The following is a 15,672-nucleotide window of genomic DNA, read 5'->3' as shown; positions in this document are numbered from 1 at the left end:
CCAGACTCCTGACCCACAGAAACTGTGAGAGAATGAATATGTGTTGCTCGAAGCATCTTATTTTGCAAGATGAACTTCAAGCATCCCTTCAAGACTGAGATCGCTCCCCAATGTCATGAACTCCTCTGTCCTTGGAACTCTGTCTTATCACCTGCACAAACCTCCTTCATAGCTTCAGAATCTTCTATGGCACTTCTTTCCCAGGCTTAAAATTTATATTATGCTCATACCCAGCACAATGCCCAGTTCACAGGAAGCATTCCTTTATTTACACAAATAATGTTTATTGAGCAATTATTATGTGCCAATAACCTAAGAAGCACTGAGGACACAGAGGTGAATAAAACAGATGCAATCCCTGGTCCCATGATACTTGTGGTTCAAGGCACACAGTACAATTTAGGTCCCAGCAAGAACCTTTTTCTCTGTGAATATGACTTATATGTGGGCTCCACTTAGCTTGTGCAATGTCAACTAAAACAATAGTCACTGAGCTTTCACAAATTAGGAGATTTCAAATAATAATTTAGATTTCTGGCTTCTTCTGAAACATTAAAAGATTGGGCAATACTGGGTTCACAAAGTCACATGGAAATGATTGGTGGAGTTGAGTCGTGGCTCTCCTGGTTAGACCAGGCATACACTTTACTTTAGCCACAGTCTCTGCCACTCCCTATTGTCTTTCACGTGGTCCTTTTCTGGTCTTGCAGGCACTTAAAAGCATCACTTTTCCAACGAAAAGATGAACGAATCAATCGATGAGTATGTGTTAGTCATAGTAATCACCGTGCATGAAGAATCTGGGCTTTAATCTCCTCCAGTGGGCGGATGGGTAGGAATCTGGCTTTTGCTCTTGAGGTTGAAGGGTTTTCATTTATATGTCAATAGCAGTCTTCATTGGGAGTTATAAACAGTTTCCTTCCCACCCTTGAAATCCAGTCCAGAAGTCAGCCTGTGGAAAGAGGCTTTCCAGGTCACTGTGCAGCTGGAGTTGCATCTTGCATGACACCATAGGTATGCTCTGGCGGGCGCTGATGAGTTTATTCAGAAAATATCTCATGAGTGCCTCCTTCATGCCCAGCAATGCTCCAGCAACGGGATGAGGAGGTGAACCAGACACCACTCCTGCCCTCCAGAGCTCACAGTCTGCGTGCTCTAAGGGGCCAAGCAAATGTGTAAATGGAGAATTTAATTAAAAATGGCAGGTGCCATAGGAGAGAGAAACTCAGAAGACCCCGGGTGGCTGGAGAAGATCCCTAAGGTAGCCAAGGGAAGGGGCTGTTGGAATAGTTGAGTGAGAGGCAGAGATGTTGAATGGAGTTCCCTTTCCACAAGACTCCCAGATACGAGGCAGTAAGTGGCTCAGCTGACACTTGGCCAAGGCGAATCCTTCCACTAATTGAAGGTCATCTGTATACTTGAAGTTTACCCCCTGGCATTCCAGAGCGGGATGGATATGCAGCCAACGCTTCTGTGTCTGAGCCCAGAATCAAATCACAAAGCCTTGCTTAAATCAATCATGGGGCTGCCTCCAAGGCGGCCTCTATTATGTGTTCATGAACGAGACCTAAAAGGGCTGGCGAGGAATCATTAACCCTGCAGAGAGTGCCGTGGGGATGGGCTGCAGGAAAGGAGAATTTTATTTTGATTTTTACAGCCTATGCTTTGAGGTATTGTTTTATCGATGCAGGGCAGGCCTGCATTATTTCACAATAAACATAGATGGTGTAATGAACAGGACCCAGTGCCAATCATATGCTAATGAATCCTCTGAAAATGTCCTGAGGAAGTCTTTGGTCCTCAACCAAGCTGAGCTTACTGCTGCATCCTTGACAGCCTGGTCCAGGATAGGTGCCCAATGAATGTTTCTTGAAAGACCTCACATCATTCACTTAAAGGCAAACTGCAGAGCAGGAGTGCTTAGCTCACGTGTCCAGGGACTCAGAATTCAGATCTTAGTCGTACCTCTGCGAGCACCACTGGCCTTTCTGAGCCTCAATTTCCTCATTTTTAAAATGGGCTACCTCATGGCATTGTTAGGAGAATTAAACAAGCTCATGCATGTGAGATGGGCAGCATATAGTGAGCACCCAATATGCACTGATTATTTTTATGGCTTTTATAACGCGTGTCATAATTTTATACCAACTGTACTGTTGGTACAGTATATTAAAAAATATATATATATTTTGAGACAGAGTCTCACTCTGTCACCCAAGCTGTAGTACAGTGGTGTGATCTCAGCTCACCGCAGCCTCTGCCTCCTGGGTTCAAGCGATTCTCTTGCCTCAGCCTCCTGAGTAGCTGGAACTACAGGCATGCACCACCACACCTAGATAAGTTTTTTTTTTTTTAGTAGAGACAGGGTTCCACCATGTTGGCCAGGCTGGTCTTGAACTCCTGATCTCAAATGATCCACCTGGCTTGACCTCCCAAAGTGCTGAGATTACAGGCGTGAACCACCATGCCCGGCCAATTTAATATATATATATACACACACACATATACACACACACACACACACACATATATACACATATATATATACAGACACACATATATTTTTATTTCTATTGACTTGTTTTTCCATTTAGATCACGCTATATAATTTAGCCTCACTCTAAATAATAATAGTCTTATAATCAGAAGTTTCAAATGTCAGTTTTAATTTTTCTCCTTTTCTTTTCTTTTTTTTTTTTCAGCCTGTAGACTCCACTCCTTCAACGTTCCAGCCCTGTGTAGGAGCTGGGTGTGAAGTAGTGAATTAGAGAATCATGGTTTCTGTTCTCCCAGAACTCAGTTGAGTGGGGGAACAGAGAAGTTATCGGGTCATTGCAACCCGGTGTGATCTCAGTCGTGCTGAGAGAAGCGCTAAGGAGAAACCGCACTTTCCCTCCCCTGGTGAGGAAGGCTTTTTCTTGTTGACATTGGTGGCACCCTGCAGAAAACACAAAACCCTGCTATTACCTGCAGTGCAGAAAAAGTGACCAGCAGGTGGCAGTGGCGGCACAAAAGAATTTCCCTATGAACCTTTCCCTGGAAATTTTCTTTCATAAATTAACAGATTAATTAATACAACAAATATTTACTGGGCACATTCTGTGTGCCAGGCGTTGTATGTGCCTGGCATACAATGATGAGCAAGGCGGACATGGTCCCTGCCTTCACGTAACTTGACACCAATTCAGTCCTGTGTGTATTCCACAGGTATCTCCTGGTGCCAAACCTGTACTAAATACTATCCTGGCCCTGGGAAGGTGGAACGTGGATGGCATATAAATCATTAGACCTGGGTGTAAAGGAGGATATTGACAGCAGATCTAGGAGCAGGACTCCTGGGCTAAGTACTATAATGGCCCTGGGTTATCTGTGCCCTGGTTCTGACCACTATGGTATTTAAATTTAATTAGGCACTCAGAGTATTTCTTTTTTTTTTGAAACGGAGCCTTGCTCTGTCACCCAGGCTGGAGTACAGTGGCTGGATCTCAGCTCACAGCAAACTCCGCCTCCCAGACTCAAGCAATTCTCCTGTTTCAGCCTCCTGAGTAACTGGGATTACAGGTGCACGCCACCACACCCGTCTAATTTTTGTATTTTTAGTAGAGGTGGGGTTTTGCCATGTTGGCCAGGTTGGTCTTGAACTACTGACCCAAAATGATCCTCCCACCTCGGCCTCCCAAAGTGCTGGGATTACAGGCGTGAGCCACCGTGCCCGGCCCAGAGTATTTCTTTTAAAACTCTCCAGGTGATTTTAAAATTTGGCAAGGGCTCAGAACCACTGCTTTGGTGTCCTGGCATGCTTAACACATTAACTCATCATTTAATTAATTTCCAAAATATTTGAATAACCATTCTGTATTAGATGATTTGCATATAGTATTTGTAATCCTCCCCCAAAGTCCTTGAGGGTAGTAGCAATCATGACCAAAACAGCCAACATTTACTGAGCGCATTCTCTGAGCCAGGTGTGGTTCTGAGTGTTTTATATCTATGAACTCATTTAATTATCACAACAACCCTGAGACACAGATATCATATCTTCATTTCCACTTTACTTTATTTTTATGTTGGAGACAGGGTTTCACTCTGTCACCCAGGCTGCAGTGCAGTGGCATGAACACAGCTCACTTCTGCCTTGACCTCCTACTCCCGGATCCTCCTGCCCTAGCCTCCCGAGTAGCTGGGACCACAGGCGTGCACCACCATGCCTGGCTAATTTTAAAATTTTTTATGAAGACAGGGTCCTGAGTACCCTGATGTTACCCAGGCTGCTCTTGAACTCCTAGCTGTAAGCAATCCTCCTGTCTTTTTCTTTCAAAGTCCTGAGATTACAGGCGTGAGCCATCATGCCTGGTCATCATTTTATATCCATTTTATATCCAAGGTGAATGGAGGGCAGAAGTGTTGAGTAACATGTCAAAGGTCACAGACTAGTTAGTGGTAGAAATAAGATTCAAATCCAGGTGATCCAAGTCTGGTCTTAACCACTGCACCACGCACCATTTTACAGATGAAGAAACTGAGACTCAGGTGGAATTCACATGTGAAAGTGGCTGAGTTGCGATTTGAGCTGAGGATTTTCTGGCTTTCAAGTCAGCCCGATTCTATTTTGACCCAATCCTCAATAAGAGTTTGAAAAGAATATCATATGGAATTTTCCCCCAGCAGGCACCAGATCTTGGAAGGCAGTTGTGTGTCTCTCCAGCCCCTAGAAGATGGCAGAAGAGTGATGCGAACAGGGACTTGAATTTGAAACTGGAGGCCTGTGTCTGCTGTGCCACCTTGAGTCAGTTGCATCTGCCTCCCAACTCCATTTTTCCTGCCCATAAACAGGCTGAACCATAGCCGAGACGTGGCTGGGCAGTGACACGTAGTCACACTTTGAAATTAGGTCATCTAAGGCAGGTTTTCTCCACTTAGACAGGATTTACATGTGGAATGGATCATTCTTCGTGGTGGGAGCTGTCCTGGCTACTGTAAGATACTGATCAGCATCCCCGGCCCTGACTGCTTGAAGCCGCTAGCACCCCTCTTCCCTGACAAGTTGTGACAACTCATAATTCTCTAGAAATTGTATTGACAAATGTCTCCTGGGAAGCAAAATCGCTTCTGGTTGAAAACCACTGGTGGAATGTTTTAAACTATTCGGGTTGCCACTGGTGTAACTCCAGCCGTTCTGTCCCAGGAATGCAAATGAACTAGATGGATGGCCTTATAGATCTAATCACAAACCTATCTTCATTTCTATTTTCTTTTTCCATTTCCCCTCTCTTTAACAATGGGAGAAAATGTACATTTTTGGAGCACATTTGAACAAAATGCTTGAAATCAGGTCCCCCAGTAATAGTTACACATGGTTTGCAATATACCCTACAAGTAGTGGAATGCTCAAAGGGAATGGTGATTAACAACAGCCGATGTACATGGAAGACTTGCTATGTGCCAGGCACACCCTTTATGAAAATCCTTTATATTTATGATTGGCATTTATGCTTTTCAATCTTTTTGATGAGAAAGCTGGCCTGTACAAAGTCAAAGTGCTGAGGCTGGGCAAGGTGGCTCATGCCTGTAATCCTTGCACTCTGGGAGACCGAGGTGGGCAGATCACGAGGTCAGGAGATCGAGACCATCCTGGCTAACACAGTGACACTGCGTCTCTACTAAAAATACAAAAAAAATTAGCTGGCTGTGGTGGTGGGTGCCTGTAGTCCCAGCCACTCGGGAGGCTGAGACAGGAGAATTGCTTGAACCCAGGAGGCAGAGGCTGCGGTGAGCCGGGATTGCCCCACTACACTCCAGCCTGGGTGACAGAGCAAGACTCCGTCTCGAAAAAAAAAAAAAAGTCACGGTGCTGGTAGGAGGCAGAGCTGGGGTACGAACCTGGACATGCTGCGCTTTGAGTGCTGTGCATTTAGTGGTTCTGTTATAATAAAAGGTCCTTCTTTTACCCAAATCCCCTAGGGTTATCACAGATTTCTCTGAAAGACTGCTTTCCCAGAGGCAGAGGTTTCTAAATGAGGATGCGCACTCAGCCAGCGCTGGACATGCTGGCCAACATGTGACCACAGGAGATGGCTCCACAGTGGAAGCTCCTACCACAGCCGCAGTCTGGCTGCAGCACCCGTGGGCTCTGTCCAGGCTGTGAAATCCTGACGTCTTGTATCCCAGGTGTTCTGGGCTCAGGGCCGTGATGAACCAGGGCCTCCCAGGGAATCGCCATCTCTTAAGCAATCTAAGTGACTCCTGGAGAGCCACCCATGAAACCCTCACCGGATTTTGTCAAACTCCCGTTACTTTTGGTGGGTCTTTGGGCTGGGTCCCTCAGGAGTCATCCGCCATGTCCCTATCAAAGAGGAGAAGTTGCAACCAAGCGGGGGTGCGATAAAGACCACATTCATTTTGCTGACAATATCAATGACAGTCACATCATTTGTTGAGCCTCCTGAGCCTGCGGGATTCAAGGATCAAATGGAGACAATCCTAGCAAGTGAGTTATGTGTTCGATTTCGTATATTTAAAAAAATTATTTCCCTTTCTTACTCTAAGGAATGTGAATCTACAAACATATAAACAGTTCATTTCAATAAACAGCAGCAGCTGCGGTGACAGATGTCACTGTAGCTTCCATGGGAACTCTGAGGAGAGAAACACAACCCAGCCTAAGGAATCAGGGAGGACTTCCTGGAGGAGGTGATGCTAACAATTCATTGCTCTTTCCTTCATAGATCTGTCTCTGTGGAGACCCTCCTTTCCAAATAGACCCTAGGCTCCGTGAGAATATGGGTCATATCTGTTTATACATTACTGTTTTTCCAGGAGTTAGTGACAGGGTTCCCAAACTGTGCACCGAGGTGACCCAGGATGCCACCAGGAACTCACAGGGGTGCTGTGGGAGTTTTAAAAGCCTTGATGAAACACACGATGTGTGCTCCCTTGTGAACTACCAGCTTGAGAAAGTTCACTGCTCCAACTTTAGATCTCACCACTTTTCTTTCAATGATATCCCATCATTGCAAAGCTGGATTTTTTTTGTGGTGCTTGTGCTAAAAATCAAGAACTGTGACAAAATCAACGTGGAACAGTAAACTAGGGTGGCCAAGTCCCATTTGATCCCAGTGTTTGAGAAGTTTTGCACAGCTCAATGGTCATACACATCCCCGTAACAGCAATTGTCATTTTTATTATTATTATTGAGGCAGTCTTGCTCTGTCTCCCAGGCTGTAGTGCAGTGGTGTGATCTCAGCTCACTGCAATCTCTGCATTCTGAGTTCCAGTGATTCTCCTGCTTCAGCCTCCAGGGTAGCTGGGATTACAGGAACATGCTACCATGCGCAGCTAATTTTTGTATTTTTAGTAGAGATGGGGTTTCACTATGTTGGCCAGGCTGGTCTCGAACTCCTGACCTCAGGTGATCCACCTGCCTCGGCCTCCCAAAGTGCTAGGATTACAGGTGTACGGCACCACACCTGGCCAGCAATTGTCATTATTTAATAATGAGAAAAACCCATTTTTTTATTAAAGAAAAGTGCATTACTTTTTCAAATGGGTGCTATGTTGTGAAGAGTTAACTATTCATTCAGTTGTTTGTACCTAACTGTTTAATAAATGGAATTGTTGGATATTTTGGCCTAGGAAATCTGTGAAAAAATTCCTGAGATATCAATGGTATTGTTAGTTCAGAAAGTTTAGGAAACTCTGCCCTAGCATGTCCCTGCATATAGGAGGCCTGAACGACTGAGTGAGTTGAATGACTGAGTGAGTTGCTCCCAACAATCCTTCTTGGTAAAGGGTATTATTTTCTTTCACGGATGAGGGCTCTGAGGCCCAGAGAGGGCAGGTTACTTGCCCACGGTCACTCGGCAGAGCTGGAGGGTGTGTCTGATTTTGATACCCAGACTCTTCCCTTTATCTCTGCCTGACCTGTCTGTTCTTGAAGTGCCCTGGGGTAAATGGATTAGGATGAAAAAGACATGGCTTTGAGTCCCAGGGGACCAAACTATGGCTTTGGGCAAGTGACTGGGTAAGAGGCTGTGGACAACCAGAGCTTATGCAGTTTTCTTTTCTTTTCTTTTTTTTTTCTTTTCTTTTCTCTCTTTCTTGTCTTTTCTCCCTTTCCCCTTCCCCTTTTCCTTCCTTCCTTCCTTCCTCTCTCTTTCTTTCTTTCTTTTCTTTCTGACGGGGTCTCCCTCTGTCACTCAGGCTGGAGTGCAATGGCACCATCTCGGCTCACTGCAACCTCCACCTCCTGGGCTCAAGGGATTCTCCTGCCTCAGCCTCCTGAGTAGCTCAGATTACAGGTGCCTGCCACCACACCGGTCTAATTTTCATATTTTTAGTAGACATGGGGGTTTCACCATGTTGGCCAGGCTGGTCTGGAACTCCTGATCTTAAGCGATCCTCCCGCCTTGGCCTCCCACAAGTGCTGGGATTACAGGCGTGAGTCAGTGCACCCTGGGGCCAGGCACCTTATGCAGTTTTCTGTCTGCATCATGAGCTTCTTGGTGGAAGATCTTTGTCTGCTCTAAAGCACCAGAGGTTTGCCCAAAAGCTGAACGGCAGAGTGATGAGGTTGGGAAGATGCTTTTGGGTTTAGTGAGAGCTGAGTTAGAATCCTGGTCTTCCTTTCTGCTGTGTGACCTCGGGAAAGCTGTTCACCCTCTCCCGTCCTTCTTTGCCTGCATTCACCTCTGCAATTTTCTGTGAGGGCAAAGAGTGTCATTGTGGGGAAGGGCTCAGCATACTGAAGGGCTCATCAAACGGGTGCTGTTCCCTTTGTTCAGTCGATGAAACGTTTCTTTTATTTTCTTTTTTTCTTTTTGATACCGAGTCTTGCTCTGTCACCCAGGCTGGAGTGCTGTGGCGTGATCTCGGCTCACTGCAACCTCCACCTCCGGGGTTCAAGCGATTCTCCTGTCTCAGCCTCCCATAGTTGGGACTACAGGCGTGCGCCACCATGCCTAGATAATTTTTGTATTTTTAGCAGAGATGGGATTTCACCATATTGGCCAGGCTGGTCTGGAACTCCTGACCTCGTGATCCGCCCACCTGGGCCTCCAAGTGCTGGGATTACAGGCGTGAGCCACTGTGCCCGGCCATCGACGAAACATTTCAAAGTTGTTTTATGTCCGACAACCTCAACCTTAAAAATGCCTTCAGAACCCGGACTGCACCCTCCCTCTCACTCGGGAGCCGCGCTGCCAGAATCTGACCATCTCTCGCCTTGGGTGTTATCTCCCATCAGCCTCGCCTGCTCGTCACGTCGCTGCCACCACGCGCCGGGCTCTTCTTCAGGCTTTTGGGCGTACTGCGTGTCTCCTGACACCCTGCGTGGCTCGTGAACTCATTAGCATGGGTGTCAGGGAAGCCGTCTCTACTCAGCACTGCAGATCCAACGCTGAGATTTCAGGGAAAGGCGTCCCCGGAGGGAGGGAGGCTTGCATGTTGGAAATCCAGGAGCAGCTGCGGCCGCCCAGAGGGTCTTTAGAGACTGGGTCTCATTGGCGAAGAGCTTTTCCTTTTTAAAAAAACGATGCCTCCACCTTTCAGTATATTAATATAAGCTTTTGTTTGAAGCTTTTCGTCTGTGGGTCTCTGCAGCTGGAGTGACTAACGTGGCTGCTTCTGATCGCTCTTGCAGTCCCTAGAAGGAAATGGGAATGGCACTCATGTCCTGGCGCTGCCCTTGACAAAGGACCACAAGCTGGGGGGGGCTTAGGACAGCAGAAACTTACTGACTGGCAGTTCTGTGAGGCTGGAAGTCCAAAATCAAGGTGTCAGCAAGGCCACACTCCCTCTAAAAGCTGCAGGGGCAGAGCCTTCCTTCGTGCTGCCTGGCTTACAGCTGCATCACCCCGCTCTCCCTCTGTCACTCCGTGGCCTTCTCTGTATCAGTGTCCCCATCTGTGTCCAGATTTCCCTCTTCGTACAAGGACACCAATCATTGGATCAACACCCATCTTAACTATGTCCTCAATTTCATCACATCTGCAAATACTCTATTTCCAATCTAGTTCAGTTACAGATACTGTGGGTTAGGACTTCGAAGACGCTATGTCCAATCCCTTTGTCTGATGGGTAGATTGCAAAAATTTTTTCCCATTCTGTTGGTTGCTGGTTCAGTCTAATGATAGTTTCTTTTGCTGTGCAGAAGCTCTTTAGTTTAATCAGACCCCATTTGTCTATTTTGGCTTTTGTTGCCATTGCTTTTGGTGTTTTAGTCATGAAGTCCTTGCCCATGCCTATGTCCTGAACAGTATTGCCTAGGTTTTCTTCTAGAGTTTTTATGGTGTTAGGTCTCATGTTTAAATCTTTAATCCATCCAGAGTTAATTTTTGTATAAGGTATAAGGAAGGGGTCCAGTTTCAGCTTTCTGCATATGGCTACCCAGTTTTCCCAACACCATTTATTAAATAGGGAATCCTTTCTCCATTGCTTGTAATCAAAGTCACAGTTACAGATACTGTGGGTTACGAGTTCAAAGACCTTATTTCCAATCAAGGTCGCAGTTACAGATACTGTGGGTTAGGACTTTGAAGTCGCTATATCCAATCAAGGTTACAGTCACAGATACTGTGGGTTCGGACTTTGACATATCTTTTTGGGGATACGTAACAGGAAACAACCAATGTGTACTTGGCCCACAGTTCGGGGGTTTGGAGATGAAGTGTGGCTGTGGTGAAGGGGCTAGGGTTAGCACGTGTATACATACACACACACACACATTCACGTATATATATAATGTGTCTAAAAATGTGTCTTACACATTCAATGAGTGATAACTCTTGTTATCTGTACTTCCCTCTGAACATCAGTTTCTTTAATATATGTGTATATCATATATAAACACATATGTATACACACTATATATACATATAAATACACACTATATATGCATATATAGACACATATGTACACACATTATATATGCGCATACACATACACAAAACACATATGTTTATAGATACGTATAGTGTGCTTAGCAATGTGTCTTATACATCCAGTAAGTAACTATTGTTATTATCTGTACAATGGGGGGAGTTGCTTTTTATGTCTAAGTCACCCTGCACTTATATTTTATCTCTTAGATTCCCTTTAGCTCTCAAATTCTGGAACTCTAACTGAAGAGACAGAAGGAGAGGCCGGGTGCAGTGGCTCACGCCTGTAATCCCAGCACTCTGGGAGGCTGAGGTGGGTGGATCACGAGGTCAAGAGATCAAGATCATCCTGGCCAACATGATGAAATCCCGTCTCAACTAAAAATACAAAAATTGGCTGTGTGTGGTGGCACGTGCCTGTGATCCCAGCAACTGGGGAGGCTAAGGCAGGAGAATCACTTGGACCTGGGAGGCAGAGGTTGCAGTGAGCTGAGATCGCACCATTGCACTCCAGCCTAGCGACAGAATGACACTCCGTCAAAAAAATAAATAAAAAAAAAATTAATAAGAGAGACAGATGGAGACACAGGGCTGTGTGGTCCAAGAATCCCTGTTACTGGTGGAAACAGAATAATAAAGTCTCCCTTTTTGAGAAGAGAAACTAAGAACACAGAAATAGAAATCTTCCTCTCACAAGAATAGGATCAGATGGTAAGGGAAATCTATGAAGCAAATGCTGTGGGCCTGAAAATCTTCATTCTTTTGGGGTCTGTAGAGTAAAGCCCTTCTGTGGGCTGAGGAAGTTGAATTTATGAACTAGCAAGCGGGAACCTGGCTTTGGCTGGTTGATGAATAGAGCAGAGAGGAAGGTCTCTTGTGAGTTTGAATTTGGCTGTGCTCTGTCTTCAATGACAAGTGACAGATATCTCCATTTTTATTTTCCTGCCAGAAATAAAAGAGTTAATGCATGCGCCATTCTTAGAATGATGAAGTGCTCAGTAAGTATCAGCCTAGCCAGTGAAAACGGATAAGGACTTCCTTGCTTTCTGGTTGCCTTTCTGCAGTGATAGCTTTTGCCCATGTAAATTGCCGAATTGCTTGTTAGCGTGGTCAGCAACATTTGTGAAGCCTGTTTTAGGCAGTTGTGAGAAGTCACAAAACATAGTCATTATAGGAGATGGCCAAGTCTATAAATTGTACACAGTGTTACTCACATCAGATGTAGGGGAATTTATAATCAACTTACAGGAATTCTAGTTTTTCTATTCTTCCCCCCCGACCCCCAGAGTTAAATTATTGGTTCTTTAACACTGTCCAGACCTCAGTGTGGCTTCTGGAGTTCAAGCTGGCTATATTCCTAATGGAGTTGTTCATAACACAATAATTTAAAACATCAGTGCAGCGGACAGTTTCCAACCCCCAAAATACCGTGTAAGGCTCTGCTCCTTCCATATAACTTTATGCTTTCCTTATGCAGTGACTGAGAATGCTCGTTGTACGTCAGAATCCCTGGAGAGCTTTGAAATAGTATCTTCTTCTTCTTTTTTTCTTGAGGCAGGATCTTGCTGTGCCACCCAGGCTAGAGTGCAGTGACACAATCACAGCTCACTATAGCCTTGACCTCTTGGTTCAAGCAATCCTCCCACCTCATACTCCTGAGCAGCTGGGACAACAGGTGCACATGACCATGCCCAGCTAATTTCTGTGTGTGTGTGTGTGTGTGTGTGTGTGTGTGTGTGTATTTTTCGGGACCAGCCCAGGCTGGTCTCAAGTGATTTGTCTGCCTTGACCTCCCAAATGCTGGGGTTACAGGTGTGAGCCACCACACCCAGAATGGTATCCTCTTCTTAAAATGAAACCAATGAGGCTGGGTGTGGTGGCTCACACCTGTAATGCCAGCATTTTGGGAGGCTGAGGCAGGTGGGTCACTAAAGGTCAGGAGTTCAAGACCAGCCTGGCCAACATGGTTAAATCCTGTCTCTACTGAAAACACAAAAATTAGCTGGGAGTGATGGTGCACACCTGTAATTCCAGCTACTTGGGAGGCTGAGGTAGGAGAATGGTTTGAACCCGGGGGTAGGGGTGGACAAGGGTTGCAGTGAGCCAAGATGGCGCCACTGCACTCCAGCCTGGGTGACATAGTGAGACTCCATCTCAAAAACAAAACAAAATAAAACAAACAAACAAAAAAACCCCAATGAGATCATGCTCCCAGGGCTACTTGAGGAAGAAAGAGTGAAATTTGGTAGAAGACTTAGCGCAATGCATGATACATTTACCGTAAATGTCACAGTATATGTACTCCGAATCAGTGTTAGGTACTATTGTGTCATAGTAATAATAATAAAAGCCCCTGTCCCAAAGTAGAATGCCTCCTCCTAGCAGCTCAGCCTTCCATCGTGAACAACAGAAAGTGAATCTGCTTCTACCTACTGAGGGCCCCATTCAATAAACAAGACTCACAAACACAGTGGGGCAGGCGAGATGTCCAGATGGGAGTCCCTGTTTCACGGCTGTAGCAGGTCAGAAGAGAACTCCCTTCAAGCACAAAACCGGGGTTGCAGGTGTATTGGATGGTGGTCCCCACCAGCAGCACAGGGTCCGAAATTAAGCGGGTCGAGTGATCCACCTCTCCAGGGTCAGTGCAGTACATAACTACACAGGATGAAACCAGACCAAGTAGACATCAGACCTCTGGATGATCATGGGTTTGCTGAAAATTACAGAATGATCTAGAAAGTTTCCTAACTCATTTCTTTCCCTTTTTGGAAAATAACGTATCTTTTGTTTGTTAAAGGTGGCTGGAGAATAGGCCAAGAGAAAATAGCCTTAAATTTAATTCCTCTTTTAAGAATTTGCCCAAAGAGGTGGGGAGCAGTGGTTCACGCCTGTAATCCCAGGACTTGAAAGGCAAGACTGAGGTGGATGAATCACTTGAACTCAGGAGTTCGAGACCAGCCTGGGCAACATAAAGAGATCTGGTTTCTACAGAAGATACAAAAATTAACGGGTCATGGTGGCATACATCTGTTGCTCCATCTACTCAGGAGGCTGAGGTGAGAGGATTGCTTGAGCCTCACTGCAAGGCTGCAGTCAGCCATGATGGCCCTACAGCACTCCAGCCAGGGCAACAGAATGAGACCTTGTCTCTTTCGCTCTGTATATGAATTTGCCAAATAATTTTCATCAGGGTCCAAGACCTATGCATAAGGTTGTACATTGCACTATTAATCGTAATATTTTTTTAAAAAGGTAACATTGCAAATAGTTTAACGGGGGAAGAGTTACATATAATGGAACAGCCATCCTATGAAATTCTGAGCAACCGCTAAAGAGAACAAAGTGAGGGGGAGCCTTCACTGCTTTCTCTGTAGTGCTGGAATATGGTAAAATCAGCGTTTATTACTTTTCACATTAAAGAATCAATACAGATAAAAGGAAAACAATAAACCAATTAAAAGAGAATAACGTGGACAACATGAATGATATGAAAAGACATCCACATTTCAGAGCTGAAAAAAAGCGGATGCAGGAAGTTTGTAAAAATGGATCGGCCTCCTTCTTCCTTCCTTTCTTCCCTCTTTCCTTCTTCTCTCCTTTTTCCCCTCTTTCCTTCCCTCCTTTTTCCCTCCCTTCCTCCCTCCTTCCCTCCCTCTCTCCCTCTCTCTCTCTTTCTTTCTTTCTCTCTTTCCCCACCCCACCTTTTAGCAGGGTTTTGCTCTGTCACCTAGGCTAAAGGGCATAGGCTCAGACTCCTGAGCTCCAGCAATCCTCCTGTCTCAGCCTCCTGAGTAACTAGGAGTACAGGTGTGTGCCACCACACACAGCTAATTTTTATGTTTATGACTATTTTTTTAAGAGATGAGGTCTCACTGCATTGCCCAGGCTGGTCTCAAACTCATGAGCTCAAGTGATCCTCCTGCCTCAGCCTCCCAAAGCACTAGGATTACAGGCATGAGCCACTGCACCAAACCAAATTTTCTTTTTCACCAGGCTACATCCACTCCCATTCACTGCAGTTCACACCAGTCCCTAATGTCTCACACCCAGCTTATCTCACTCATTTACATTAAGGGCCAGGTTTCTGAAGGCACCTGCGTCTGAGATCCCACTGAGGGCTGTAAAATGACATTTGTGGGCAATGCCCTGATTTGGTGGGAGAGGGGGAGTCCAGATTCTACAGTAAACAGCTCCACTGCACCGGCCCAAAAGACACCCCTACAGGGGATTTGCCACCCAGGGACCTGGAGGAAGGAAACAAGACCACTCTTACTTTTCTCACAAAATGGGGGGTCACTGCTCCAGCTGAGGTCCCACTGGCAGGTGAGGGTGTCGCTCCCCACGATGTCATAGCCGGGGTCACACTGGTAGGTGATTCTGGCTCCCCGCACGAGCTCTGTGTGAGACGTGGTTTTCCAGCCGTTCTGGATCTCCGGTAAATCCGAGCAGGAGTCATTCCTTGACACCTCTTCAAAAGAGAAACGTCAGCCTTAGATGGGGGATGCGGTTTTGTTATCGGGGCCTCCTTTTATGAAGGTTTGAGGAATGAGTGAAGAGAAGAAAAAGGCTCTGGAAATGAGCAACACGGTTCCAAAATCGCGTTACCGGCAAGGGCTCCTCTACAGTGAGACTTTGTGGTCCCCTCTCTCTGTGGGCCACTGAACTCACCAAACTTTCTCCTGATTTAGTGAAACCAGTTTGGGATTTTGGGTCAGACAGAATCCTAGCTCTGCCACTTACTGACAGTGTGACTGGGAGACGATCACTTCTCGACTCTGCAACTCAGATTTCTTGACCT

At 45.7% G+C, this 15,672-nt stretch overlaps 1 protein-coding gene across 4 annotated transcripts in view; it reads right to left on the bottom strand.

Moving 5' to 3' along the window:
* Positions 1-15,672, bottom strand: part of SEZ6L (seizure related 6 homolog like) — a 219,310-nt gene that overhangs the window by 20,140 nt on the left and 183,498 nt on the right. For all 4 annotated transcript variants that reach the window (XM_064367870.1, XM_064367871.1, XM_012464901.3 and 1 more), the window contains exons 11-12: positions 15,148-15,342; positions 13,338-13,529 (exon numbers count right to left, since the gene is read on the bottom strand). In XM_064367870.1, the coding sequence (XP_064223940.1) occupies positions 13,338-13,529; positions 15,148-15,342 (387 nt within the window). The remainder of the gene's footprint in view (positions 1-13,337; positions 13,530-15,147; positions 15,343-15,672) is intronic.

Source organism: Aotus nancymaae, unplaced genomic scaffold (assembly GCF_030222135.1).
Source record: "Aotus nancymaae isolate 86718 unplaced genomic scaffold, 86718_ANA_hifiasm-v0.15.2.pri h1tg000076l, whole genome shotgun sequence".
Lineage (NCBI taxonomy): Eukaryota > Metazoa > Chordata > Mammalia > Primates > Aotidae > Aotus > Aotus nancymaae.
Note: the sequence above shows the minus strand (reverse complement) of the source record. Positions and strands in the feature narration are given on the sequence as shown.